General features: G+C 43.1%; 2 protein-coding genes across 5 annotated transcripts in view; one reads left to right on the top strand and one right to left on the bottom strand.

The window, feature by feature from the left end:
- samd14 (sterile alpha motif domain containing 14) overlaps window positions 1–20,432 on the top strand; it is a 32,530-nt gene extending 12,098 nt beyond the window's left edge. Inside the window, exons 3-10 of the mRNA XM_010874723.4 lie at window positions 3,642–3,799; window positions 4,456–4,789; window positions 6,280–6,379; window positions 6,588–6,653; window positions 6,800–6,956; window positions 11,850–11,978; window positions 17,073–17,228; window positions 18,908–20,432. Coding sequence (XP_010873025.1) covers window positions 3,642–3,799; window positions 4,456–4,789; window positions 6,280–6,379; window positions 6,588–6,653; window positions 6,800–6,956; window positions 11,850–11,978; window positions 17,073–17,228; window positions 18,908–19,072 — 1,265 coding nt within the window. The 3' untranslated portion in view covers window positions 19,073–20,432. The remainder of the gene's footprint in view (window positions 1–3,641; window positions 3,800–4,455; window positions 4,790–6,279; window positions 6,380–6,587; window positions 6,654–6,799; window positions 6,957–11,849; window positions 11,979–17,072; window positions 17,229–18,907) is intronic.
- A 2,830-nt stretch (window positions 20,433–23,262) lies between these two features.
- mpp3a (membrane protein, palmitoylated 3a (MAGUK p55 subfamily member 3)) overlaps window positions 23,263–27,586 on the bottom strand; it is a 39,211-nt gene continuing 34,887 nt past the window's right edge. For all 4 annotated transcript variants that reach the window (XM_010874726.3, XM_010874725.3, XM_010874724.3 and 1 more), the window contains 2 exons: window positions 25,667–25,795; window positions 23,263–25,075 (listed from right to left, as the gene is read on the bottom strand). In XM_010874726.3, coding sequence (XP_010873028.1) covers window positions 24,896–25,075; window positions 25,667–25,795 — 309 coding nt within the window. In that variant the 3' untranslated portion in view covers window positions 23,263–24,895. The remainder of the gene's footprint in view (window positions 25,076–25,666; window positions 25,796–27,586) is intronic.

A 27,586-nucleotide genomic window follows, 5' to 3' on the forward strand; every position in this document is an offset into this window, starting at 1 on the left:
CCAATAAAAAAAGGACCAAGAGAACTAAAAACGGACTGAAAAACGGGACGTCTGGTCACTATACGTTCTACACTTTGATGTTTATGTGTTCAAAGTTTGGTAAGAGTCTTTCCAGTTTGCAAAATCTCTATGAGTGTTATGAATGTTAAGTATTGTGTATGTAACTTAAGCATTCAGGGAAAATATACAGTATTTTACTTTGTTTATATTATTCTGCCAAGTGCAGGAGCATAAATCAATGCATTCTGAAACTAAATGCCTTATATTGCTTGAAATACACAAACACTGAATTTACTGTGTATATAGAGTAGCAATTCAATACACTAACAACATTTAAATTAAAACTGTTTATCACATATGACAACACATCCCATTTTGTTGATGTTATAGAGAAGTCCAGAGAATTTAGAATCACTGTAGATAAACCTTAACTTTCTCCACAGATGAAATTAACAATTGAATTATCCATAGCAAGCATTGCTATGGATATCAACATATCAACATTGCCCCTTTGCTAGCTAGCTATATTGAAGATTGCCTTACATTAGCTAGTAGATGATCTTAACTATAAAAAGGGCTGCTGCTAATGCAGGTTTATAATCGTATATTTGGTAAACATGGGCAGAAATATCATATTTTATTACTGCTAGGTTAGTTTAGTGCAATCCTAACTGCTCCGTTGCTTACTAAGAGTATTGTGGACTGACGCCCATTGTTTTCACTCAACAATTTTACAGGGATCATCAAAGATATTGGAATGGGTTACCATAGAGATTAACAACTAAAGTAGAAAAAAATACCATTCAATACAATTAAATATGAATATACTATAGCAGACACTCCTGACAACTGGGGTGGCGAGTGGAGTGGCAAGATTTCTTTTAGGGTGGCACCTGCCACCCCTTGCCATCCCAGTAGTTTTGCCTGTGCTAGGAGGCCAGCATCCCAGAGTCGCCTCTTCACTGTTGACGTTGAGACTGGTGTTTTGTGGGTATTATTTAATGAGGCTGCCAGTTGAGGACCTGTGATGTGTCTGTTTCTCAGTCCAGACACAATGTACTTGTTCAGATGTCCATCGAGGCCTCACACTCCTCTTTCTATTGTGGTTAGAGCTAGTTTGGGCTGATCTTTGAAACGAGCAGCACACAATTTTATACGAGATCTTACATTTCTTGGCAAGTTCTGACAGCCTTCATTTCTCAGAACAATAATAGGCCAACGAGTTTCAGAAGAGAAAAAAAAGTCTGGACATTTTGAGCTTGTAATCACACTCACAATTACTGCTGCTGTAGTATTGAACTAGTCTAAAGGCCAGATTTATTGTTTCTTTAATCTGCACAATCAATCAATCAAATGTATTTATAAAGCCTTTTTTACAACAGCAGTTGTCACAATGTGCTTTTAAAAACACCCAGCCTGAAACCCCAAGGAACAAACAACAACAATGTTGAATTTCCCAACAGTTTTAAGCTGTGCTAACATAACTGCAAAAGGGTTTTCTAATGATCACATAGCCTTTACATTTTTTTTAACCTGGATTAGAAATCATAATGTGCCACTGGAAAAAAGGACTGATGGTTGCTGATAATGGGCCTCTGTACTCCAATCTAAATATTCCATTAAAAAACATCTGTTTCCAGCTACAAAAGTCATTTACAACATTAACAATATCTACACTGTACTTCTTATCAATTTGATGTTATTTTAATGGAAAAAGAGGACATTTCTAAGTGATCCCAAAATTTGAATGGTAGTGTATATAATAAACACCTATTACCCAAATAAATGGCTTCAGTTCAAAGTTCAGGTGCTTCACACATTTGAACAGTACTGTATCTGAACAAATTCTCTCAATGTACAGCAAAAACATACAACAAACTAAACACAAAAAAATTACTGGGGCACCTATACAAGTATAGGATGGAACTAAATGTAAAAATAACAACGCTAACCAACTGGAAGAACAGGCAGCCAATAACACCATAGGATCGGCGGCTATGTCCAGAAATCAGACTAAACCAACCAGCTCTCCGATCTTATAGCATTCAAATACACTTAATCATAACCTCTATAGAAAAATGAAAAAATAGTAAATATGATTTCACACCATACTGCTGGCCTGCCAAGTGGGACAGCAGGGCTAACCACACCCCTGTATTACCAGGACAACATAACTGTCTACTGCTGACCTGGCTTGGGAGACACCAGGTCTAACCACACCCCTGTATTACCAGTACAACATAACTGCAATGACTCCGAATTGGGTTTCTTGCTTAGCTATTTAGGCCTAACTTGTTCAGGACCCAAAATGATGTACGTGCTCTAAAGACTAAATGGCCGCAGTGAGCATCAGAGAAGACACAGCCGATGGAAAAAATCTCCACGCTTGAATTGTATACGTTTATTTATTTTTTTATCCCTGTCTTGGCCGAGCTGTGAGGAGATGTGCGTCGCTGTGCCGGCTGAGAGGAGATTTGAGCATAAGCATGCTAACAGAAAAGCATCAGATTAATCCTGTTGGCGGTTTTATTGCAGCCTGGCTGACAAATGAATCATCACTGGCCTCCGCTCTGAAATAACCACAGCAGCAAGAGCAACTTGCCATGTTGACTCGCTGCAGTCCGGGTCCTCCGTTGTCTCCCTGCAACTACTGACATGCCTCTTCCCGAAGACAAAGTGGTTATGCTTAAGAAAAAACACCCATGGTACCTGGCGGTCCTGCAAATCCGGCCGGGCGAATTGGCGTAGCACTGTCTGGGGTGCCTTTGTGGTTGGTCGTGTTGATTTGGCCATGGTAACGTGCTCTCCTCCGATCACATATACCAGACAATACTTGGTTGAGCGAGCAGTGTCATATGATGCAGTATGACTTGTTGAAACGACCCGCTTTGAATGCTACACTGTTTAGAGTTCAGTGTGTTTGACTAGCCTGATTTTAGTCATAGATTCATTTGTATGACTGTTATTAGTCATATGGCTGGCTATTCATACAGAGTAAATTCTTCTTTAATCCAAAAATACCATTGGCGAGCTCCAAAATGAAGAGTCAAACTCATATTTTAGTAGAAATCAATGAGTGATGACCAGGTCACAGGTCAATGTTAATCCTCCAGAAGCCTGTGCTGTCATAGTCTCAGGAGGATGTCCAGTGTGATGACTGTGGATAGATTATTTGTTATTTATTTGTGGGCTGGTGGCTGAATGGAGGGAGAGGAGATCATTTATGGAAAGGCTGAAGGGTCTTCGATTGAAGTCAATAGGTCAATGGCAAAAAGAACATTCCTCTGGGATGTGAAAGCAGACGCCTGGCTTTTTAGTAGGACACACCAACATCCTGGGAGAACAAGATTGTCCTAATCTCATCTGATATGTCCAACAAATTATAATATTGTCTTGTTTACTATTCAGGTCTGTGTTTTCAATCAATCAATCAATCAAAATTTATTTATAAAGCGCTTTTTACAACAGCAGTTGTCACAAAGTGCTTTACAGAGACACCCGGCCTTAAACCGCAAGGAGCAAACAACAGTAGTGTTGAATTTCAGTGGCTTGTTAAAGTTCTGTAAGTACTGTTCAAATCTGTGAACAGTAGTTGGCTATAGAATGAGAATAGAATCGTTTTATGTGTAATCTTTCCTCAGACTTGAACGAGGCCATCCCTGAGACAGAGCTCCTGGACAACAGCATTCAGAAGGGGCGTGCCCAGCTCTCTGTCAAGTCCAGGAGGCACCGCCCCTCTCGGTCTCGCTTCAGAGACAGCGTCAGTTCCACAGAGGGAGATGACAGTCTGGAGAGAAAGGTGAGTGGCAGGTGTGGGAGCCAATCAATCAGCACCCCACAAGCCTTGTCGTTTCACAGATGCTCTGACCCAGTCATCTGGTCATATCAATGTGGCCCACAAAGTCACTAAGGTCTTTACTCCTGCCCATTTCTCCTGCAACCAACACTTTGACAACAAGAACTGTTTGTTCGCTTACCATCTTATCTACCCAGACCTTGACATGTGCCCTTGTTAGTAGATGATCAACATTATTCGCTTCACTGTGACTGGTCATAATGTTTTTGCTTGTCAGTGTATTTTCACCAATAAAGATGTCTATTCAACGTCTTGTACTAGTTGGGCTGTTTCCATGTTGTGAAACAGTTCAGTTTAGAAAAACTGCAGATCACATATGTTACCGGTTCGGTTTGCATTCCCAGAAATTGTGACGCTCTTCTACACCTCAGCACCAAGGGGGTGTTTGAGTCAGTTATAATTACACTACAGCCAACTGAGGAGGTTTCATGAAAGATTGAAAAATGCTATACTTCACTTATGAACATTGTCCCATTAAAGCTTTTTTGTCCAATTATTACTTGCTATACAGGAGGTGGTATAAAATGTACCCCAAATTGTAACTCAATAAATCTGTTCCATTGTGTGTGTGTGTGTGTGTGTGTGTGTATTTGTCATAGTGTCAGGACAGCCCTCTCCACTCTGCCCGCTCCCCTCTCCACTCAGCCGTGCGAGGAGGCTCCTCGCCATCGCCTGACTCGCTCCTCTCCCTGTCCTCGCCTTGTTCCACCTTACGGAGCCCCGCCTTCTCCTTCGACACCTCCTCCTTACGCCGCTCGCCGGAGGAAGGCGGCACTGGGTCTCCAGCCCCTCGGGGACGGTACCGCCTGCTGACCAATGCCACGTCTCAGGAGGCCCTAGTGACCACGCCCGCCAGTTCGCCCTCCAAGTCCTGTCCAAGTTCGGACTGCTCGCCTGTATACATGCGCCGGGAACGACGCCCGGAAAGCGAGGGTAAGAGAGGCAGCCGCCCGGGCAGACCCAATCCCCTCCCTGAGCATTTAAAAGCCCTGTGCTGCTCTTCTGAGGGAAGATTTTACAGACCGCCGATGCAGTTTGCACACATAAACAGCCATAAAGGGAATTATTGGCTGAGCCATGAATGTGTAGATGCACAACCCCCATGGAACAAGGTTATTTTATACTCCCCACTGGAGAACCCCTTTTTGGTTCCAGGTGGACAATTTACGGTGCCAGATAGAACAGGTCGGTAGAAATGGTTTCACCCGAAACCCTAAAAGTTTTTCCTGGAACTAAAAGTAGTAGTTATTATTCTCTGCTGTTTTCAAGCATTTGATGCTGTATTTGGAGAGAGGCAGTGGTGAAAATTGAAGCTGAGCCTTGGTTCGAACCAGTGCTGCAGCAGTACATCTGCACAGGAGGCAGCTGCTTAGAACGCCGGACTGCACCAGGCCACCAAAAAAACCTTACAATTATTTCCTGGTGACAGCCAAAGAACTATGTAGGTTCTAGGTTGAACATTTTAATTAGGGTGACCAGATTCAAGGTTTCCCCCCGCACACGCACACACACACCTACACACAATGCACAACAAAGTAGGGCCTACTATTTTACTGTACATCAAATTGTATTATCAAATATACAAATACTGGCAATTGTGTTTGTACTGAATGAATTGGATTGATGCAACAAAAGAGTATTTCACTCAGAACAGCACATTATGCCTCTCTCTGGCAAAGATGAACACTTTCAACTGTAAAAGCTGTATTATAACAACATACAACAACACGTGACAAATTAATTCGTTGGTTTGAAACAACAACAGAAAAGTGTTTGCCCCCCAGATAACATGAACACATTATGCTCTAAAAAATAAACACAGCCTACATTTCTGGTGAACACAACAACAACAACTGTAATAACGTAACAGTTATACCTACTCACTTTTGCCAATTATTTTGGGGGGTGTAGAGTCCGGTGGCCTGTTGTACTTTTTGCATGAGCCAATCTTTCTCAAAGTCTGCTTGTCTTTAATGAGTTTGTCATAGAAAGCAGTGCATTTCAATGCAGAATTTCCTCGAACAAATAACATTGCCTTCACGGATGGTTGTTACAACGAGGTGAGATTTGGCGAGCTCAGGTGCTTAGGCTTGGCAGCTTTAAAAATAAGGATACTGTAAGACTGACAGTGGTGGGAAATCATGATACATTCGAATGGGCAGTAGGTCGGACCAATCAAAAAACAGGACCAAGTGGAAATATGGGACAAAACATGATTTTTTCTAAATAAGTCGGGTCTACTGAAAACGAACTGGAATACGGGACTGTCTCAGGAAAACCAGGACGTCACCCTAATTTTAATGTAACACTATACCATATACCATTAAAGCCACACCCAACATGATGCTGGGGGTATTGTATCCCTATATGCATTTGCTTGTTTACTCAGTTACACCCCAATGAACATATTCCTTTTTTTCCAGTGTTGGTTTCAGATGGCAGCAGAGACACCAGTCCGGCTGAGTCTGGCAACCCCGGCCTCATCTTCGACAAGAAGACCAAGAGAAGGTTCCTGGACCTGGGGTGGGTGCTCATCATCATCATCCACACATTTAAATTGTCTGCAATGTAATCAAAGTCAAAGTATTGTATTTGTCAAGTGCGCGGAATAACATGTGGCATTCTGAACAATGACACTTTTGTGACATGGCACATAATGTGTGTCGCTCAGTTGTAGAACTGGTGCTCTCTGACAAATTTAACGCACAGTTGTTTTTTCTCCCGTCTGAAGGGTCACACTGCGACGCTCCTACGTGAGAGTCAGGAAGGAGTCAAACAGACTGTCTATGGGAAGCAGGTGAGTCCAGGGGCGGCCATTCTGGCCCCTGTCACTCTCAGATTCTGTGCAGGAAGGACCATTTTGGCTATTTGACACCAAGTCAGCATACGAGAGGCACCATTTTGGCTCAGTGAGCATATTGAACAACCCATCTCTCTGCACAGGGAGCCATCTGAGAGCCCATCTAGGTCCTCTGGCTCATTCGTGCCTTTCTCCTGGTTCACTGATAGCGCCAGGGGCTCTGTGTCATCCGGGGGAACCCCCCCCTGCTCCCCAAAACTTGTCTCACAGGACTGCAGTCCCCGCAAATCCAACTCCCAGGTAAATCGCATACAGAATAATATTTTATTACTGCTAGCATAACCCACTTAGCATCTTTATCATTATCTGTTATTATCAGGCCAGCGTGTGTTTATGTTTGCATTAGCGCTATGTCTGTCATTGAGATTTCGGACACATACACTCTCACAGTTTAATAACTGACAGAATTATGCTGCTGTTTCTCTTGGAGATACGGCAAATCTTATTTTCTTTCTACAAATCCCTTAAAAGGAATTTTAAAAAGGAGAAAACCTTATCCCATTGGGTCTGAGCTTCAAATGCACATCAAATGAAAGTTAAGTTGGCAGATGAGAGGAGCAGACGCCAGAGATGCAACAGAGAAACACTTCAGTCTAGTGTAGACGAGACCAGCATTGTCAAGTTTAGAATCCTTTATGACTCCCTCCCTCACTTCTCTCTTTCTTCTCTATTTCTTCACTCTCCCTTTTTCTTTTCTCCTCTCTCTTTTCTCTCTCCCCCTTTCTACCACTTTTCTCTTTTTTCTCTCTTCTCTTTCCCTCACTCTACCACTTTTCTCTCTCCCCCTCTCTTGTCTCCTTTCTCTCCCTCTCTCTTCTCTCCTCTCTTCACTCTCTCTGTCTCTAACTTTTCTGTCTCTCCCATATTCTCTCCTCTCTCTCCCTCTTTTTTCCCATCACTTCTCCCTCTCTACCTCTCTTCTATTCTTTCTTCTCTCTCCCTCTGTTCTTTTTTCTCTCTGTATCTGTATCTTCACATCTGCTTGTTCTCTCTCTCTCTCTTTCTCTTATAAACACACACGCAAAACACGCATGCACAGAAACAAGCACATACACACAGCCACACACACATCATTTATCTGGAGTCACCCATAGTTTGACTCAGCTCATGTGCAGAGTCTTAAGGGGATTGAAACCCAATTAAGAAGCAAGACGAGTTTTCCTCTGAGTCTGAGACGGTGCTGCTATTGGACGTTTATCGATGCGTTGGGTTACATTTACACACACAGCCAATCGACAGCCCTTTGTGTGGCACAATGTCAACTGTTTCAAGGAAGCTATCGACGGGTGACTTCTGGAGGCAAAACAATCAGCGTCAATGTTAGAAGCTGTTGGGGGTGATAGATCTGATTTTCCTACATAGCTTGATGCATCCACTATGGGAACAAAGGAATAGCTCCATATACTGAAGAAAGATGAACAGGAAGGAGGATCCTTGTAGTGCTGTGTCTGTTCAATACCTTGGCATTTACAGGCGTATATCTTACACTGGCTTTGAAGCAGCTATTGGCCCTGAGGTATTTCTGATGATAATAGACGACACTTCAGATGCTTGGGGCCAGTGGCCGTTTAGCTGAGAGGCATGCTGAAGTTGGAAGTTTACTATGGAGATTTCCCTAGTAGATTTCTATCAAAATGTTATAAGTAGTGAATCACAAATATATACAGGAAGTCACAAATACATAACGCAACTGTCAATTAAAAATCACTGTCAAGAAATATAGGCGTTTCACAAACACGTTAAAATCCAAAAACAAATAATGAATCATTAACAAAAACAAAGGATGATTAGCAAATAAATGTAAGACCATTTTTAATGTTTGGGAATATTTTTTTGAATGTTGCAGTATTTGTCATCTGCTTTTTACAGGTTTGTGAGTTGCATTACATTTCTGAGTGGCCTTACATATTTGTGAGTTGCGCCATATTTTTGTGAGGGCCACTACATATTTGTGAGTTGCATTAAATTTGTGGGTGGCCTTACATATTTGTGAGTTGCGCCATATTTTTGTGAGGGTAGTGTTGGATATTTGTGAGTCACATTTTATGGATTAGTTGCATACAGACTCCAGATAACAACCTCTTTAGTCCTGGCTATGTTAAGGCTCCAGAACCCCTATATGTTTAAAACCTACTTTCAAAATAACACACCAGGTGAATACTTGTATAAATAAAGTGTTGTGTAATAGGTATTATTTATGTTTAAACATTTTACATTTCAGCATAATTTTAGGCTTTGTGTTGTTGATTTCTACAGCTTACCTGCATTGTGTGTAATTTTAAAACAATCAAGACAAACATTGACTTTTAATATAGTGGATTGAAGTTAGTTGCGGGTGACTTTCAGGTTTTCATCACCCAGTTAGCTTATTGAACATTGCCTGTCTTTCTACTTAGGTCACCTAATAGACAGTATGATCTTAGTATAAATCAGTCATTCTGCTATTATTCTGACATTTCGCATTCATAAAATCAAGTGGTGATCCTAACTCACCGAAGACAGGGAATTTTTACTAGGATGAAATATCAGGAATTGAACAACTGAGTTGAAATGTATTGGGCTAAAGTGTAGGCAAACCTCCGACTTCAACTGTACGTGGGATCCCGGGACATTGTTTAGGGATCCAAACCAGGTATTGTACTGTTCTTCAGTATATTTTATATACAGCACCCTGATTAGGAATTGGGACAGTTGAGCATTATTTTCTTCTTTTGACTTGTTATGGAAATTTCTTGAACTGATGTATTCTTATTGATTAAAGTATTGAGTCCCCATGTTAAGATAAGAAAAGGAATGTCGGTTGTGTGGTGGGAAAGGAGGGATGAGGTGGCGAGGTTAACGTAAATCTTCAGCAGGATGGGGGTAGATGCAGACCAAGGGGTTTTAGGAAGATACACAACAGTGAACATTATGGCAGGAAGGGTAAGTTGGGGGGACAGCCCTCCCTTTGGGTAAAACCTATGTGACATAAGACAGATGTGCAGCATCTTACCACACCCCCTTTCACACTATAAGTACTGATGATTGTCCTGTATTAAGTTAGAGACTCCTCAGATGATTATCCTGTAAGCTTTTGACGCGTCACTTTATTTGCAAATGAACTGTTTATTATTCCAAGAGAATTTTGTCTCTGTACTTTCTCCTTTAAGAGTTCCAATCGATGGAATTACCATCACAGACTCTACTCTAAACGTTTGGATTTTATATTCTCAGCTTTTGTTCTTGGAATACCTGGTATATATACTAATATAAAAAATTAAGAGAACACTGCACCTTTTTCTTTCCTTTCCAAAAAAGTAAAAAAGGAAGGTTTTGAGTGAGGAACAGAAGGGTTACATTAAGAGACCACTGCAAATTGAACGCTTCTCTTCCTCACTCAAAACTTTCCTTTTCAACTTTTTTGGAAAGGAAAGAAAAAGGTGCAGTGGTCTCTTAATTTTTTCCAGAGCTGTATTTGTTTCACCATTGAGAAACAACATCACTGCTGTATTCCCCATATTTCAGGGAACCAAAAGTATTGGGACAATTGGTTAGACACGTTTCTTCAGAAAACTGGTTTAATTTGGACATCATATTAATCTGTTCCAAAATGTTTGATTTACAGTAAAGTAGGGACTATTTATAAAAGGTATACATTTTTGTATTTAGTTGCTGTTATTTCAGTTAGAAGTTTTGTGTTCCTGTCTTTTCCGTTAAGGGTTGGACCCCAGGAAGACTAGCTGATCCTATGACATCAGTTAATAGAGATTCAAATAAAAAACATACAAATTAAATAGGCCCCACCCATTTGCAGTCGTAGGCAGAAATCCCATGATGCGATCGATGCTCTTGATTCACTCACCTTGACGATGTGACCGCGTAGATGCTTTTAGCTAACCGCAACATCAGAGTCACGACAACTAGATTAACGTCTGACATGATCATGGAGAGAGGCACAGCAGAACATATTTCCACTTAGCGGTTAAAAGGTTTCAGCTTCTAATAACGCAAAACCCTCCAACATCCCAGCCTCAACCCTCTGTCTCACAAATATAACCCGGAACACGCATTCTCGCTACCATGTCTCCACTGTTTAACTGACAAACCCGAAAGGTAGACTACGTTTTGTGAGTTTATGATGATGACTCCAGTTATATAAAAGAACCCGCACCAATTTTGGGAGTGTGGAGGCCTTCCGAAAACAGAAGCTCTTCTCCTTACACACTGCTCCACGTTTGGCCATGGGCTACAGGGGACCCCGGTTCTCCTCATAGGGGATGTGGTGCTGTTCAGTCCTCAGTCCTGTAGGCTTCAGGGGAACCCGGTTCTCCTCATAGGGGATGTGGTGCCGTTCTGTCTTCAGTCCTGTAGGCTTCAGGGGAACCCGGTTCTCCTCATAGGGGATGTGATGCCGTTCAGTCCTCAGTCCCGTGGGCTTTAACAGTGATGAGCAGCTGGGCTCCTAATGCACAGCATCCAGGGATGCACTTAGCCATCAGCAGGGAGGCCAGGGCCCTTTGGCCTGCCGAGAGGCCTTAAATCCCTCTCACTACCGTGTGTACGTCCAGCCGGGTTAATGGCTCTGCAGCTCGTCCCAAATGGCGCCCTACACCCTAGCACTGCTTCCGGTCGTAGTGACTGTGCTACATGGACAACAGAGTGCGGTTTGGGAGGCAGCCCTGATTAGCTTGATGTCTGGGTGGAGGGCAGCCTACCATGACTCTGCCTTCCTCCACCCGCTGTGTGGTCGTCATGTGGAGCGTCTTGGGCTTTTCGAAGGGTGTGTGTGTGTGTGTGTGTGTGCGATTGCTTCTGTGTTTGTGTGAATGTGTGTGTGTGTGTGTGAATGTGTCTGTGTGTGTGTTTATAGGGGAATAGTTTGAGAGGGCAATGATGGCATAAAGTTTACTATCTGCATTCTTGTTCTCTTTTTCTTGACACCAAGCCTTTGGTTAATCATATTACTAAATAACAAATTCCCCAGTGGTCATGCTTTATGAAAATATCTCATGTCTGCATATGTGTCCTTGTACTCAAAGCCAAAGTGACGAGGAACAATGCAGTGAAAACACTGCTCATTTATCACAGTTCAATAACGTCTCTCTGTCTCCCTTCCTCCCTCCCTACCTCCCACCCTCCCTACCTCCTCTCCAGGAGTCTGCCCTGAGTGATGAGTTCTCCCCACTCCCCTGCAGCCCCCCCCACTCCTCCAGCGCGACCACGGCCGACTCCTCCTCCCGGGCGTCGCACCCATACCAGACCTTATCCCAGTCATCAGATGAGGTGAGGGGCTTCTAAATGCAGTGGAGGGGTGGTGGTGGGGTGTTGATGGGGCAGGGTGGCGGTTGGGTGGTGATGGGGTAGGGAGGCGGTGGGGTCTTGATGGGGAAGGGTGGTGGTGGTGGGGTGATGATGGGGTAGAGTGGAGGTTGGGTGGTCATGGGGTAGGGTGGTGGCGGGGTGGTGGTGGTGGGGTCTTGATGGAGTAGGGTGGAGGTTGGGTGGTCATGGGGTAGGGTGGAGGTTGGGTGGTCATGGGGTAGGGTGGAGGTTGGGTGGTCATGGGGTAGGCTGGAGGTTGGGTGGTCATGGGGTAGGGTGGAGGTTGGGTGGTGATGGGGTAGGGTGGAGTTTGGGTGGTCATGGGGTGATGATGGGGTAGGGTGGAGGTTGGGTGGTCATGGGGTAGGGTGGAGTTTGGGTGGTCATGGGGTGATGATGGGGTAGGGTGGAGTTTGGGTGGTCATGAGGTAGGGTGGAGGTTGGGTGTTGATGGGGTGATGATGGGGTAGGGTGGAGGTTGGGTGGTCATGGGGTAGGCTGGAGGTTGGGTGGTCATGGGGTAGGGTGGAGTTTGGGTGGTCATGGGGTAGGGTGGAGTTTGGGTGGTGATGGGGTAGGGTGGAGTTTGGGTGGTCATGGGGTGATGATGGGGTAGGGTGGAGGTTGGGTGGTCATGGGGTAGGGTGGAGGTTGGGTGTTGATGGGGTGATGATGGGGTAGGGTGGAGGTTGGGTGGTCATGGGGTAGGCTGGAGGTTGGGTGGTCATGGGGTAGGGTGGAGGTTGGGTGGTCATGGGGTAGGGTGGAGTTTGGGTGGTCATGGGGTAGGGTGGAGGTTGGGTGGTGATGGGGTAGGGTGGAATTTGGGTGGTCATGGGGTGATGATGGGGTAGGGTGGAGGTTGGGTGGTCATGGGGTAGGGTGGAGGTTGGGTGGTGATGGGGTAGGGTGGTGGTGGGGTGTTGATGGGGCAGGGTGGTGGGAATGGTGTATTGATGAGGTAGGAAAACAAGTTTAACAAAGAAAATGAGTAAAATGAAAAGCAGCTAAAGAAAAACATTTCAATAAAAAACTATACAACTCAGAAAGAATGACATGCACAGTGTTAGTTTGTGTGTTAGGGTGTGTGTGTGTGTGTGTCTGTCACCTTGTGTGTACTTAATTTTCCGGACATGAAACAAGTCCTGACTATTCAATGTGTTTTCGTAGTCTTATAGGTTCGGTGTATGGTATGAGGTCATGTGCCCCCCTCTCTGGCCAGATGCTTTGGATCAGAAGTTAACCTCTAAGGACTAGAGGTCCTTAGAGAATAAAAGTTATGTTATTGGGGTTAGGGTTATGTTTAGACGCTCTGAAAAATTTGTTTTTGAATTGAATTGTTCCTGAAAACATGGTGTGTTTGTGTGTGTCCCTGCTTTACTGTTAGATGTTGTTTTATCAGTTTTTTGACAGTTACTTGAAGTGGAGGAGTATTTGTTATTGTCATGGCTTTATGTTGTACTGTGCTTGTCCTGGTTTCTATTCTGGGCTTGTGGACTGTGAACTGCCTTGGTTGCCTGTGTTGTTGGATAATTACAGTGGATATAAAAAGTCTACACACCCCTGTTAAAATGCCAGATTTCTGTGATGTAAAAGAATGAGACATAGATAAATCATGTCAGAACGTTTTCCACTTTTAATGTGACCTATAATGTGAACAATTCAATTGAAAAGCAAACTGAAATCTTTGAGGGAGAAAAATGAAAAACCTTACAATAACCTGGTTGCATAAGTTTGCACACCCTCTTATAATTGGGCTGTGTTCAGAATTAACCAATCACATTCAAAATCATGTTAAATAGAAGTCATTACACACCTGCCATCATTTAAAGTAACTTTGATTAATCACAAATAAAGTTCAGCTGTTCTAGTAGGATTTTCCTGACATTTTCTTAGTTGCATCTCAGAGCAAAAGCCATGGTCCACAGAGAGCTTCCAAAGCATCAGAGGGATCTCATTGTTGAAAGATATCAGTCAGGAGAAGGGTACAAAATAATTTCCAAAGCATTAGATATACCATGGAACACAGTGAAGACAGTCATCATCAAGTGGAGAAAATATTGCACAATAGAGACATTACCAAGAACTGGACATCCCTCCAAAATGTATGAAAAGACGAGAAGAAAACTGGTCAGGGAGGCTTCCAAGAGACCTACAGCAACATTAAAGGAACTGCAGGAATTTCTGGCAAGTACTGGCTGTGTGCTACATGTGGGCTATGGGGTAGGGTGGCAAGACGGAAGCCTTTTCTAACAAAGAAATCATCCAAGCCCGGCTGAAGTTTGCAAAAACAAACATGGGAAAATGTGTTATGGTCTGATGAAACCAAGGTTGTACTTTTTGGCCATAATTCCAAAAGGTATGTTTGGCGCAAAAACAACACTGCACATCACCCAAAGAACACCATACACACAGTGAAGCATGGTGGTGGCAGCATCATGCTTTGGGGCTGTTTTTCTTCAGCTGGAACCAGGGCCTTTGTCAGGGTGGAGGGAGTTATGAACAGTTCCAAATACCAGGCAATTTTGGCACAAAATCTTCATGCGTCCGTTAGAAAGCTGGAGAGGAAGTTCACCTTTCAGCATGACAACGACCCAAAGCACACATCCATATCCACAAAAGCATGGCTTCACCAGAAGAAGATCAATGTTTTGGAATGGCCCAGCCAGAGCCCAGACCTGAATCCAATTGAACATCAGTGGGATGATCTGAAGAGGGCTGTGCACAGGCAATCTGACAGATTTGGAGCGCTTTTGCAAAGAAGAGTGGGCAAATATTGCCACTTCAAGATGTGCGATGCTAATAGACTCCTACCAAAAAGTGTGTTGAGTGATGTAATAAAAGCAAAAGGTACTTCAACAAAGCATTAGTTTAAGGCTGTGCAACCAGGTTATTGTGATTTTTTTTTTCCCTCAAAGATTTCAGTTCGTTTTTCAATTGAATTGTTCACATTATAGGTCAATTAAAGGTGGAAAAAGTTCTCACATGATGTATCTTTGTCTCATTCTTTTACATTGTAAGAACCTGGCATTTTAACAGGGGTGTGTAGACATTTTATATCCACTGTATGTATGTCTTGGCTTTGCTTTGACATTTGGAGTCTGCTATTGTATGAACATGAATGGTTGCAGACTTCAGTGTAAATTTGAACATTATTCTGTCCCAATACTTCTGCTGCTACTGTTATTTCTAATTGGTGAAACCAATATGTATACACATTTTGAATTAATATTTGATTTCAAATCCTAACTTTTGGTATTCAAATCCAAAAAAGGAAAAAATACTTTACTGAGGGCACTGTAACTTATAAAGCCGAGAGTCAGTATGCAGCCGGCTCCTGAAGGGGTGTGTGACGTGTTATCTGATGTCTTCTGCGGTGCAACCTGAAATAACCTGACCTGTTGTAATTGGTCTCGGGTACCCATGGTAACCACTTTTCAAAGAGCTCAGCAAGCAACAATACGTTTGGCTGGGTGTTCCACAACAGATCAAGGACCAAAGACTGTGTGGTTCTGCCATTCCTAATGGCGAGTGGTCTGCTCTGCCAAAGCGCACCCCTCCCTGGCCAGATGCAGTTGGACCTGGCTGCCCAGAGATTAGGGAATCCATTACTTCCGTTGAAGCAGCTTTCTCCGCTGCCACATCTGATTTGGCTACATCTGTGGGAGCCGGACACTGGGGGCCTAAGACAAGCTCACGACATTCTCTCCTCTTTCTGCCTGAAGCCGCCATTACTGAGGCCCGGGGTCGAATCGCTTTCTTTAAAATAATGAGCTACGCTCGACTGATCTCATGTGGTGGAGCCAATGTGATGGTCCTGAAAGTGCAAAAACTGTCCATCTGGCAGCCAAGCCTGGATTTAACCTAGCTGAGTGAGAGGGTGAAAGTCTGTTTTTATGGCCCAGTTGTTGTTAGTGAGATAGGAAGCCTCATTGGGGTCTGGGGTGTTCAGTATTTAGCCGAAATTGCTCGTTTGTAATAATGAAGCTATGTTTGTATATGGTAGGGAACATAGTCCACTTTCTACCATCGTTTTTTCTAAATAATGCAGATTTTAGGTGTTCTCAAAGCAACCGATTCCAATGGGGCATTCCTGCCTGTATGCTAATGTGTTAATTAAATTATAGTTAGTAAAGTGAGACAAAAAGGGGATGATGCAGAAAACAAGGAGCCGAGGAGCGTAACAATGTTCACAGCATTTCAGTCGAAGGACAGACTAAGACACGGAGTGAGATGAAAGAAATGGATGCTGATTTCTCAGCTGGCTGCCCCTCCATCACCCTGAGTTAATTTTAGCAGCGCTTCATTTGTTCTAGTGATTCACCGCCAGCAGAGGACCAACCCTGGAGAGCCCCCCCCCCCCCCCCCCCACTGAGGAGAACCCCTCAGTGCGTGGCAGACAGAGATAGCTAACCTGACAAAACCTGGTTAGCCACCCAGACATCGACCACAGGCGAGGGCTTAGAGCCGTAGTAACGCTGTTTCCGGTTGTTGGTACAGGTGTGAGTGTGTTTGTGTGTTTTCACCGCTAGTGTGTGTTCATGCGTGTGTTCTTTTGTGCTTTACTCCAGGGGGTGTACACTGTACAGAAATAGTGTTGTGATTGAGTCACCACAGCCTGAAGAGCCTTATCAGTGGGTTTAATGAGGCAGAACTTTAGCCTGGGTTTTGCTACACTGAGGCATGGGACTGAGATAAATCGTTGTGTGCTGTGCTAATCATGGCCACCAGGGGACAGATTTATATGCTGAGTCTTGAAAATACTAAATTTGTCCAAACCCTCCATTTCATTTTCCTTCCTTCCCTCCCTCCCCTATTCTTTCCATCCTTCCTTCCTTCCTTCCTTCATTCCTTTCTTTCTTTCTTCCTTCCTTCTTTACTTTCCTTCTTCCTTCCCTCCCTTCCTTTCTTCCTTCCTTCCCACATTCCCTCTCTCCATCCCTCTTTCTTTCCTTCCTTTCTTCTTTACTTTCCTCCTTCCTTCTTTTCCTCCCTCCCTGCCTCCGTCCCTCCCTCCTTCCTTCCTTCCTTCCTTCCTTCCTTCCTTCCTTCCAGCCCACTGATGATCCTCTGTGTCTGGTGTCCTCGTGGAGCAGCCAGCAGGTGTGCCAGTGGCTGAAGGGTCTGAACATGGAGCAGTATATCCCAGAGTTCTCTGCTAGGGAAGTTGACGGGGAACAGCTGCTCCAGATGGATGGGACCAAACTAAAGGTGAGGGGAGGGTTCAGAGGGGAGTGACAAGGGGAGGAGTCAAGAGGAGAGGGGTAAAGTGGAGAGAAGAGGAGTGGAGTAAAGAGAGAATATGCAGAAGAGAGGAAAGGAGAGGAGAGAAGTCAAGAAGAGATGTCTAGCTGACAAGAACAAATGTTTAAAGAGGAAGGAGCAGCCCTGAAAGTGGACGGGAGGAGAACAGATTTGAGGAGAGGGTGGTGAGGATATTTGAAGACAGGGAGCAGACCTGAAAAAAATGAGGGGAGATTTGAGGAGAGGGAGGTGAGTTGGACAAATCCTGAATCAGCCAGAATCACATAATTAGATTTCTCCCCACCATCCAATATATTTTAATTTAATAGTTCAGTCTAATGAACTGAGGGATAATTTAAAACAACACATTTGTAGGTTTCCTTTCTTTCTTCCGCTCCCTTGGGTGGTAGTTATTGTTTAGTCTAAATTACACTATACAGCCTTGGAAATACGACTACACTGCTAAAGTAGGCTAATATTTAGTAGGACACAACATTGCCCTCAAAAAGCTTCAACCGATAGACTTCCTCATGGAATGTACACATGAGCTAGCTCACACTAAACCGCTAAACTCTGTTGTGTTCTGTTTTGGAAAAATAGTAGAATATACCACTAAATTAAATTAATGTACCAACTTCCTAAATACCTACAAATTCAAACCTGCTGTATAAACTTATAGTTAATTCCAGCAGTAGTAAATGTAGGGTATAATGTGTCAGAATGGCGATGGAGGGCGGGACTTCCATATTGATGTGACAGGTGGGCGGGACTTCCATATTGATGTGACAGGTGGGCGGTACATGCAGTTTGTAGGGTGGGACTTCCGTTGTGACATGTGTTAGGGTGGGACTTCCTGTATGACGTGTGTTCAGGCGGGACTTCAGGAGTGACATATGCATGTCCGGTGACTTTGTAATTTATGATTACATTGATGTGTTCGTGTTTGAGGTTTTACAACGCCTGATGAGCAAAACAGACTAGTGTTATAACAGGTGGGTTATGTTTGATGATTAACAAATGGGCCTTAGTGTTCTGGAATGTTAAATTCCCAGGTAGTAAATAAGTAAATAATAAACACGGACACATCAATGTAATCATAAATTACAAAGTCACCGGACATGCATACGTCACTCCTGAAGTCCCGCCAGTGCACACGTCATACAGGAAGTCCCACCCTAACATACGTCATGCAGGAAGTCCCACCTTACAAACTGCATGTCCCGCCCACCTGTCACATCAATATGGAAGTCCCGCCCTCCAGGGTCATAAATCGCCATTCTGACACATTATACCCCACATTTACTACTACCAACTACTCTAGTTACCGTAAGTTAAAGCTACACAAGCCAAAATATTCCTACATACTTGAGGTGTAGTATTTTGGAACCACTTAAGTAATACTTTAATATACTTTAGTACTTTTTGAATAGTATTTAAGTACCATTGAAATAGTAATAAGTAAGTAAATTTAAGGATTTTCAGATGGACCCATTTATTTCATACATCAGTATAACTATAATACAGAATTGGAAACTGTAAACTGCTGGGGGAGGTTTGTGTGTCTGGTTTCTGTTGGGCTTGTGTATATTCCTTGGAAGTTGAAGCCTTGGGCAAATGACCAAACAACAGTGGTATTTTATTCTCAGGGTTTGGGAGTAAACAGCTCTACGGACCGCAGTGCGCTGAAGAGGCGGATCAAAGACATTCACGTAGCAGCGGAGAAGGAACGCAAGGCTCTGGAAAAACTGGAACGGCAGAAAGAAAAGCAGCGCAAGAAGGAGGAAGAGCTGCGGAAGCTAAACGCGAGCTAAACACAATGACGAGACTCAGCTACATTACCAACTCCTGACTAAAACCTGGTGCCTGTACACAATCGCCAATTTTCATAATGTCATTGTAGCATCGATAATAAATAAAAAATTTTGGACTTGCACATGGCCTGTACATCCAGGTCGGATTGCAGGTTTTGGACCCAGTGATAGGTGGGACTGTGTGTCGTCAATCACTGACCCGTGATAAATAACAGAATGAAAGCTCCATGCTCTTCATGTCTAAGGGCTTTCTTTTAGACCAATCAGTGTTTGACGCTACATGATAGTCCCGCCCACAATGGGGTTCAGATGTCCCATTATTCCCGGCTATGAAAAATGTATTCTTCTTGGTCAGTTAGCTTATCTGTAAGGTGGTCCATCCTTGTGAAAGATTCTGGTAATATTTTGTTAACCAATGTATACTGCATTGTTAAGTCCCTCTACACACATTCAACGCATTGACTAAGACATTATACTTTTCCCATAACGGTTGTCTGTTCAAAGATTCATTACGAATCACACACAATCCCAGTGTCCACAGCCAAATCCCCGCTCATGTTAGTATCCAAGAATACTCAGAAATTCGCTATGAGCTTTTATTATTTCACATAGGCACAAGCCAGTACCATTCGGCAACATTCACATGGAGGCATCAACACTCATTGATACTGGACAGGGGTTGGTGTTTAACCTCAAGTAAGATTTACCCAGGTTTGTTCAAATCATTGAATAGAAAAATAGCTGACAGAATATTTCAGAAGATATCTGTATATACTGTATGTTCGTGGTTTACGTGCATGTTTGTAACGTGTGATATACTGTTGGTTTATGTACTTAGTGTGTGTGTGCGTGCGTGTGTGCGTGCGCACGTTGTTTGAGGTAAATGTACGGTGACAGGGCTGGCTGTCCTGAAGGAATTCTTCCAAGGTGGTTCGAGTTAGGACACTTTAAAATGCTGCCAATCTTCTGTTGCCACTCCCAGGTTGCAGCCCTTATCATTATATGCCTTGGGCTTGCTGCTGGACTCCAGCTCGTCAAAACGGGCACATCAATTATTTCGGAAGAACAATGGCCCTGGCGGAGGACTAATGCTCTTCGGAACATAGGCCCAGTTCGTCCAGCTGACTCATGGCGAAGTCTTGGACTGACCCATGGTCAGAGGAACCGGTGGCATGGACTGTAGCCCCGTTCCAATAAGTTTACGCAGCACGTGGCTGTTAGAGCTAATTTCCTGATTTCTGTCCTCCCATGATGCTTGTTCTCTCATGATGCTGTTTCATTTTTTTTCATCTCCTGTGTCAAAATGAAAGTATGTAATAAATATGTTTTAAAATGCAGAATGCATGTTGGCACTTCCAAACTTCTGCTTTGGCTTGTTTCTGGTTCCTTTTGTCTGATATCAGCCTGAGGGTTTAATTGATCAGTTAGTACAACTCATCTGACACATCCAAGTGTGGACATGAAGTTGAACAAACGTGTTGATATTGCCTGAAGATAAAACCCAGTTGATACAGCCTGAAGATAAAACCCAGTTGATACAGCCTGAAGATAAAACCCAGTTGGTACAGCCTAAAGATACAACCCAGTTGATACAGCCTGAAGATACAACCCCACTGATACAGCCTGAAGATACAACCCAGTTGATACAGCCTGAAGATACAACCCCACTGATACAACCTGAAGATACAACCCAGTTGATACAGCCTGAGATACAACCCCACTGATACAACCTGAAGATACAACCCTGTTGATACCGCCTGAAGATACAACCCTGTTAATACAGCCTGAAGATACAACCAAACATTTCCAAAAATGTTGCGACACTGCGTAAAATGCGAATAATAACAATGCAATGATGTGCAAAACATTTATCCATACACTTAATTGAAAATAGTACAAAGATACCATATCAAATGTTGAAACTGAGAAATGTTATTGTTTTTGGATAAATACATGCCTGTTTTGAATTTGATACCAGCAACACATTTCAAAAAGGTTGAGGCAGGGGCATGCTTACCACTGTGTTGCATCAACTCTTCTTTTAACAATACTCTGTAAGTGTTTGGGAACTGAGGAGACCAACTGCTGTAGTTTTGAAAGTGAAATGTTTTCCCATTCTTGCTTGATGTAAGATTGCAGCTGCTCATCAGTTTCTTCTTTGCTGTATTTTTCATTTCATGATGCGCCAAATGTTTTCAATAGGGGACAGGACTGGACTGCAGGCTAGTTTAGCACTCAGACTCTTTTCTTATCAGCCATGCTGTTGTGATACATGCAGAATGTGGTTTGGCTTTGTCCTGCTTAAATGAGCAAGGCCTTCCCTGAAAAAGACATAATCTGGATGGCAGCATATGTTGCTCCAAAACCTGTTATATTGTTCAGCATTAATAGTGCCTTCACACAAGTGCAAGTTACCCATGCCATGTGCACTAATTCACCCCCATACCATCACAGATGCCACCACAGAAGGCTTTTGCACTGTGCACTAATAACAAGCTGCATGGTCCCTCTCCTCTTTAGTCTGGGGGATGCAGCATCCATGATTCCCAAAAATAATTTAAAATGTTGATTTGTCAGACCACAGGACAGTTTTCCACTTCACCTCAGTCCATCTAAAATGGGCTTGGGCCCATAGAAGGGGGCAGCGGTTCTGGATCTTTTTTATGTATGGTTTGTTTGCATAGTAGTGTTTTAACTTGCATTTGTGGATGCAGGGACGTACTGTGTTCACCGTCAAAAGTGTTCCATGCAGTCTTTTCCACTAAAGAATCATGTCTGTTTTTATTGCAGTGATGACTGAGGGCCCGAAGATCATGGCCATCTGATTTCTCAGAAATCTCAGAATCTTTTAATGATATTATGTACCATAGATTATGAGATCCCAAAACTCTTTGCAATTTTACGTTGAGAAACGTTACTCTTAAATTGTTACACTATTTGCCTTCGCAGTCTTTCACAGAGTGGTGAACGTTCCCCATCCTCACTTCTGACAGGCTCATTCTCTCTGGAATGATATTTTAATACCCAATCATGTTACTGACCTGTTGCCAATTGACCTAATTAGTTGTGTGATATTTCACCAGGTTTAGTTTTTCAACATTACACAATTTTCCATCGGTATGTTGCCCCTGTCTCAACTTTTTTTAAATGTGTTGCTGGCACCCAATTCAAAGTGGGCATATATTTTTCAAGAAATAATAAAATGTCTCCGTTTCAACATTTGATATGTCGTCTTTGCTCTATGTTCTATTAAGTATAGGGTTTAAATGATTTGCACGTCATTGCATTCTGTTTTTAATTTACATTTTACACAGAGACTCAACTTTTTTGGAAACAGGGTTATATATAGATATGATTGGGTTTGACTCTTTGGTATTGAGTTAGGTGGTGGATGTGAAGATTGGTTTGAGTCTATAATGTTACGTTAGGTAATGGACGTGAAGCTAGAATTGGGTTTGTAGTTAATGTTGAGTTTTGTGATTATAGTGAAACTATGGTTGAGTTTCTGTCTTCAGATAGTGTTGATTTGGTGGACAAACAACATGAAAGCATGGATCCATCCTGCCTTGTATCAACGTTTCCGGCTGGTGGTGGCGGTGTAATGGTGTGGCACAATTCGGACCCCTTAGTACCAATTCAGCATTGTTTAAACACCACAGCCTATCTGAGTATTGTTGCTGACCGAGTCCATCCCTTTATGACCACAGTGTACCCATCTGCTAATAGCTATTTCCAGCAGGATAACACGCCATGCCACAAAGCTCACATCATCTCAAACAGCTTTCTTGAACATGACAGTGAGTTCACTCTACTCAAATGGCCTCCACAGTCACCAGATCTCAATCCAAAAGAGCATCTTTGTGATGTAGTGGAACAGGAGATTGGCATCATGGATGTGCAGCCGACAAATCTGCAGCAACTGGTGATGCTATAATGTCTTTATGTACCAGAATTTCTGAGGAATGTTTCCAGCACCTTGTTAAATCTATGCCACAAAGAATTAAGGCAGGTCTGAAGACAAAGTGGGTCCCATCCAGTACTAGTAAGGTGTACCTAAATAAGTGGCTGGTGAGTGTAGATGGTAGGCCGGAGTTGAAGCCACACTGTAGCGGAAACAGCAGCTCATATTCCACCACCGTCACCTTATTCTTTCATCCAACTCTTCACAAACAAACTCACAGAAAGTAATGCGTGGTTCATCTGGATTTACTATGGCACTTTATACATATTACGTTACAACGTCAACATTCTGGGTATCTTGGTTTACATAGCATGGAAGAAGGACATTGGGGAATGTTGCATGTTAAAAAGAGGAAGGCTGAAAGGAGGATTCGGAAGCTCCTGTCAATAGTTCATTAAGTCTCACAACCGATAAAGACTCTCACACATTCATATACACACACACACACACACACACACACACAGAACAAGACTAATAGGTCAGAGAGACAATATGTAGACTGAGAGCAGGTAGAATTTGACCAACATTTCTGATCACCACACTGATTTCTTCTCTGTAACCAGCGTGACAGTGGATTTTCCAGTACATTGCCATGTAAACATGAAAGGGATTTTAACATTATCTCTGTAAACACAGAGATGACGTCTAACCAACACATCATGTATCGTGCATATTCACAATGATGAATTGAACCCCCACATTCAAAAGGAGTCCATGTACCACTGATCGCACCTGCTGAAAACCGCACGGAAGAATAATGCATACAGAAGGATTTAACAAGGACCCTGATTATCAAGATCCTCAGAACCAACACCGCACTTGCATCTGAAACATCTGATGTCGGCTGTACAAAGGTCATTCATATATACACAAACTGAAAGGTTCCCCATGTGTCAGTACCAGACCTCACACCCAGAGGCTCTGGAACTGAAGTGGTTCACAACTGGAATTGTTAGAACACTTAGAGTTCACAAGACTATTTGTCAGGGGTCAAAAGTCAACGTGTTGCATTGAAGTGCTACGAGATGTGTTCGTTGGCACAGTAGGGTTAGCATTTACACTATTAACATCTGAGATTAAATATAGTGTCGTGCACTTCCTAAACCCAAATCTTAATCTTAAAATAATTGATCAGATAATGCTTAACAAAATAATATATTCACATTCAGTATTTCTATTGGTTAATAATAATAATATCATGTTCGCGTTTCTACTCATTTTCCGGATGTAATGGACGCAGGTGGACTGGCTTTTGAATGACATTTCAATAACATTTTTTAATTGATGATCCTCACTCAGCTATGAGCAGAAGACACAAGTTAGGAAGCACTGGTATCCTTACCAAAAAACGTTTTATATTTTGAAGGAATTGGGTTGATGATATACTGTATAGGATTCCTTTTAGAATTCCTATACATCATTCCTTTTGAAATAAATGGACTCTAACACAGCCAGTGAAACCTAGAGATGACAAATGTGGAGCCACTGACCGACTGGCCTGCTGGCTGACAGAAATAAATAACAAAACAACAACTTGAATAAATACGATATGAAAAACAATCATTTGATGAACAGATCAACAGGTACTGTACACTTTTTGCGAGGTTGTCAGCCAGGCTTTAACCAGTAGGACAGTCTTTCCCATGAACATCCCAAACAAAGGAATGTTTCAAAGGGTTTTCCTTGTCTCTCCTTCTCCCCCCATCCCTGTCTCAGGCGTCAGGCCAGGCTTAGGACCCCACAGGCCGCACCATGGAGGAAGGGTTCCCGGAGACCAGGGGAGGGCTGAAACGGAGAAGGTCAGGGGTCCTGTGGGAGGATTGGCTGTGGGAGGGAGGAGGGTGGTGTTTGGTGGAGAGGGGTTAGGTCCGCACCCAGCTGAGCGGCACCCAGAAGGTCTCCCGTTCCAGCCGCTCCAGGATGCCCCGTAGTTCTGCGCAGGCACTGGCTGAGTCCTCCTTGATCAGGACCCGGTCAACCATGTGGCCGTACTGCTGGTCCATCTGCTGGGCCGACTGGCGCATCTCCTGCAGGTCCTCATCCTGACAGGGGCACACAGACAGGAGTGAGAATAACAGACAGACAGAGGAGAGTCATTCATTCAGACAAAAAGCTGGGAGTGAGACATTCAGACAGACTAACACAGACGGACAAAGGCAAGCATAAATTCAGTAAGACAAACAGACTGTCATAAATACATACATGAGCGAGACATTCAGACAGACAAACATAAATACATGAAGGAGAGAGAGACCTTCAGAGAGACAGAAAAATATTTTCAGGAGAGGTACATTCAGACAGAGACATAAATACATACAGGACATTCAGACAGACAAACATAAATACCTGAAGGAGAGAGAGACATTCAGACCGACAGACAAATACATTCAGGAGAGGTACATTTAGACAGACAGATATAAATACATACAGGAGAGACATTCAGACAGAGCCATACAGACAAATACACGGATAGACAGGAGAAATTCCTTCATTTAGACAGGCAGAAGGACAGATGAAATACAAAAATGTTAAGAAGGCCACACAAAACACAAGGATGAATAACTGATAAGGGCATATGAGTGGTGGGACAGTACAAAATAGGCGCAGCTCTTCTCCACACAGGCAAGTCTCACCGTCACGCGCCCATGTTCTCCCCCTGCTGGCGAGGTGGCTGCACTACGACGGCGTCTGCTCTCAGGGATGCGCGGCTTGACGAAAATGACATATGGCTTGAACTCAGATGTTCGCAGTGTCTTCAGAGCCTGAAGTGCCCGGAAACAGTCAGACAGAGCAGGACAGAGTCAGACACAATCAGACACAATAAGAAAGTTAGAAACAACAGAACACAGTCAGACACAACAGGACACAATCAGACACAACAGGACACAGACAGACACAACAGAACACAGTCTGACCCAACAGGACACAGTCAGACACAACAGGACACAGGCAGACACAACAGAACACAGACACACACAACAGAACACAGACAGACACAACAGAACAGTCAGACACAACAGAACACAGTCAGACACAACATAACAGTCTGCTCTGGCTGTTACCCAGAACAAACAGGGCTTAGAGAACAGTCAGATAATTGGAGTCAAGTAATCAGAGTAATCTCAACTGTCAAACAATAAATGTAATGTCAACACTCAATAGTCAGATAATCAAAGTAATGTCAATAATCAGTGCTCAGAGCAATAACAATGCTTAATGTTGTGCTCATAAGTTTGCATACCCTGGCAGAAATGGCATTGATTTTGAAAATATGACTGATCATGCAAAGAAAATGTATTTTATTTAAGGATAGCGATCATATGAAGCTATTCATTATCACATAGTTGTTGGGCTCCTTTTAAAATCATAATGATAACAGAAATCACCCAAATGGCCCTTCAATGTTTGGCTATGTTACAGACACACAAGGTGACACACAAAGGTGAAAATGGAAATTAAAGGAGAATTTCCTACACCTGTGGTTATTTAAATTGCAATTAGTTTTTGTATATACATAATCAATGAGTTTATTAGCTCTCACATAGATGCACTGAGCAGGCTAGATACTGAAACATGGGGAGCAGAAAATAACTGTTAAAAGACCTGTGTAACAAGGTAATGGAACTTTATAAAGATGGAAAAGGATATAAAAATATATTCAAACAAAGCCTTGCAAATGCCAGTCAGTACTGTACAATCACTTGATACCAAGCCAAGCTCAGGTAGACCAAGAAAGTTTTCAGCCAAAACTGACAGAAGAATTGTTTGGGATACAAAGAAAAACTCAGGTAACCTCAGGAGAAATACAGGCTGCTCTGGAACAAGACGGTGTGGTTGTTTCAAGGAGCACAATACGACGATACTGGAACAAAAAGCTGCATGGTCGAGTTGCCAAAAATAAGACATTTTGCACCAATGCCACAAAATAGCCTGGTTACAATATGCCCAACAACACCTTGACATGCCTCACAGCTTCTGACACACTATAATTTGTGACGAGTGACACGTCCAAAATAGAGCTTTATGGTCACAACCATAAGCACTATGTTTGGAGTTTGGTCAACAAGGCCTATAGTGAACAGAATACCATCCCCACTGTGAAGCATGGTGGTGGCTCACTGATCTTTTTGGGGGGGGTGTGAGCTCTAAAGGCATGGGGAATCTTGTGAAAATGTATGGCAAGAGGAATGCAGCATGTTATCAGTCAATACTGGCAGACAATTTGCATTCTTCTGCACGCAATCTGCGCATGGGACACTCTTGGACAATCCAGCACGACACTGACCCTAAGCACAAGGCCAAGTTGACCTTCCAGTGGTTACAGCCAAAAAAGGTAAAGGTTCTGGAGTGGCCATCAGTCTCCTGACCTTAATATCATAGAGGTCTCCTGACCTTAATACCCCACTCTGGGGAGATCTCAAACGTGCGGTTCATGCAAGACTACCAAAGACTTTGTATGACCTCGAGGCATTTTTTCCTTTCCTTCTGTAATTAAGTGAATTACAGAAGGATTCAAATTAAGAGGCCACTGCAAATCGAAAGCTTCTGTTCCT

This window comes from Esox lucius, chromosome 11 (genome assembly GCF_011004845.1).
Source record: "Esox lucius isolate fEsoLuc1 chromosome 11, fEsoLuc1.pri, whole genome shotgun sequence".
Taxonomy (NCBI): Eukaryota; Metazoa; Chordata; class Actinopteri; order Esociformes; family Esocidae; genus Esox; species Esox lucius.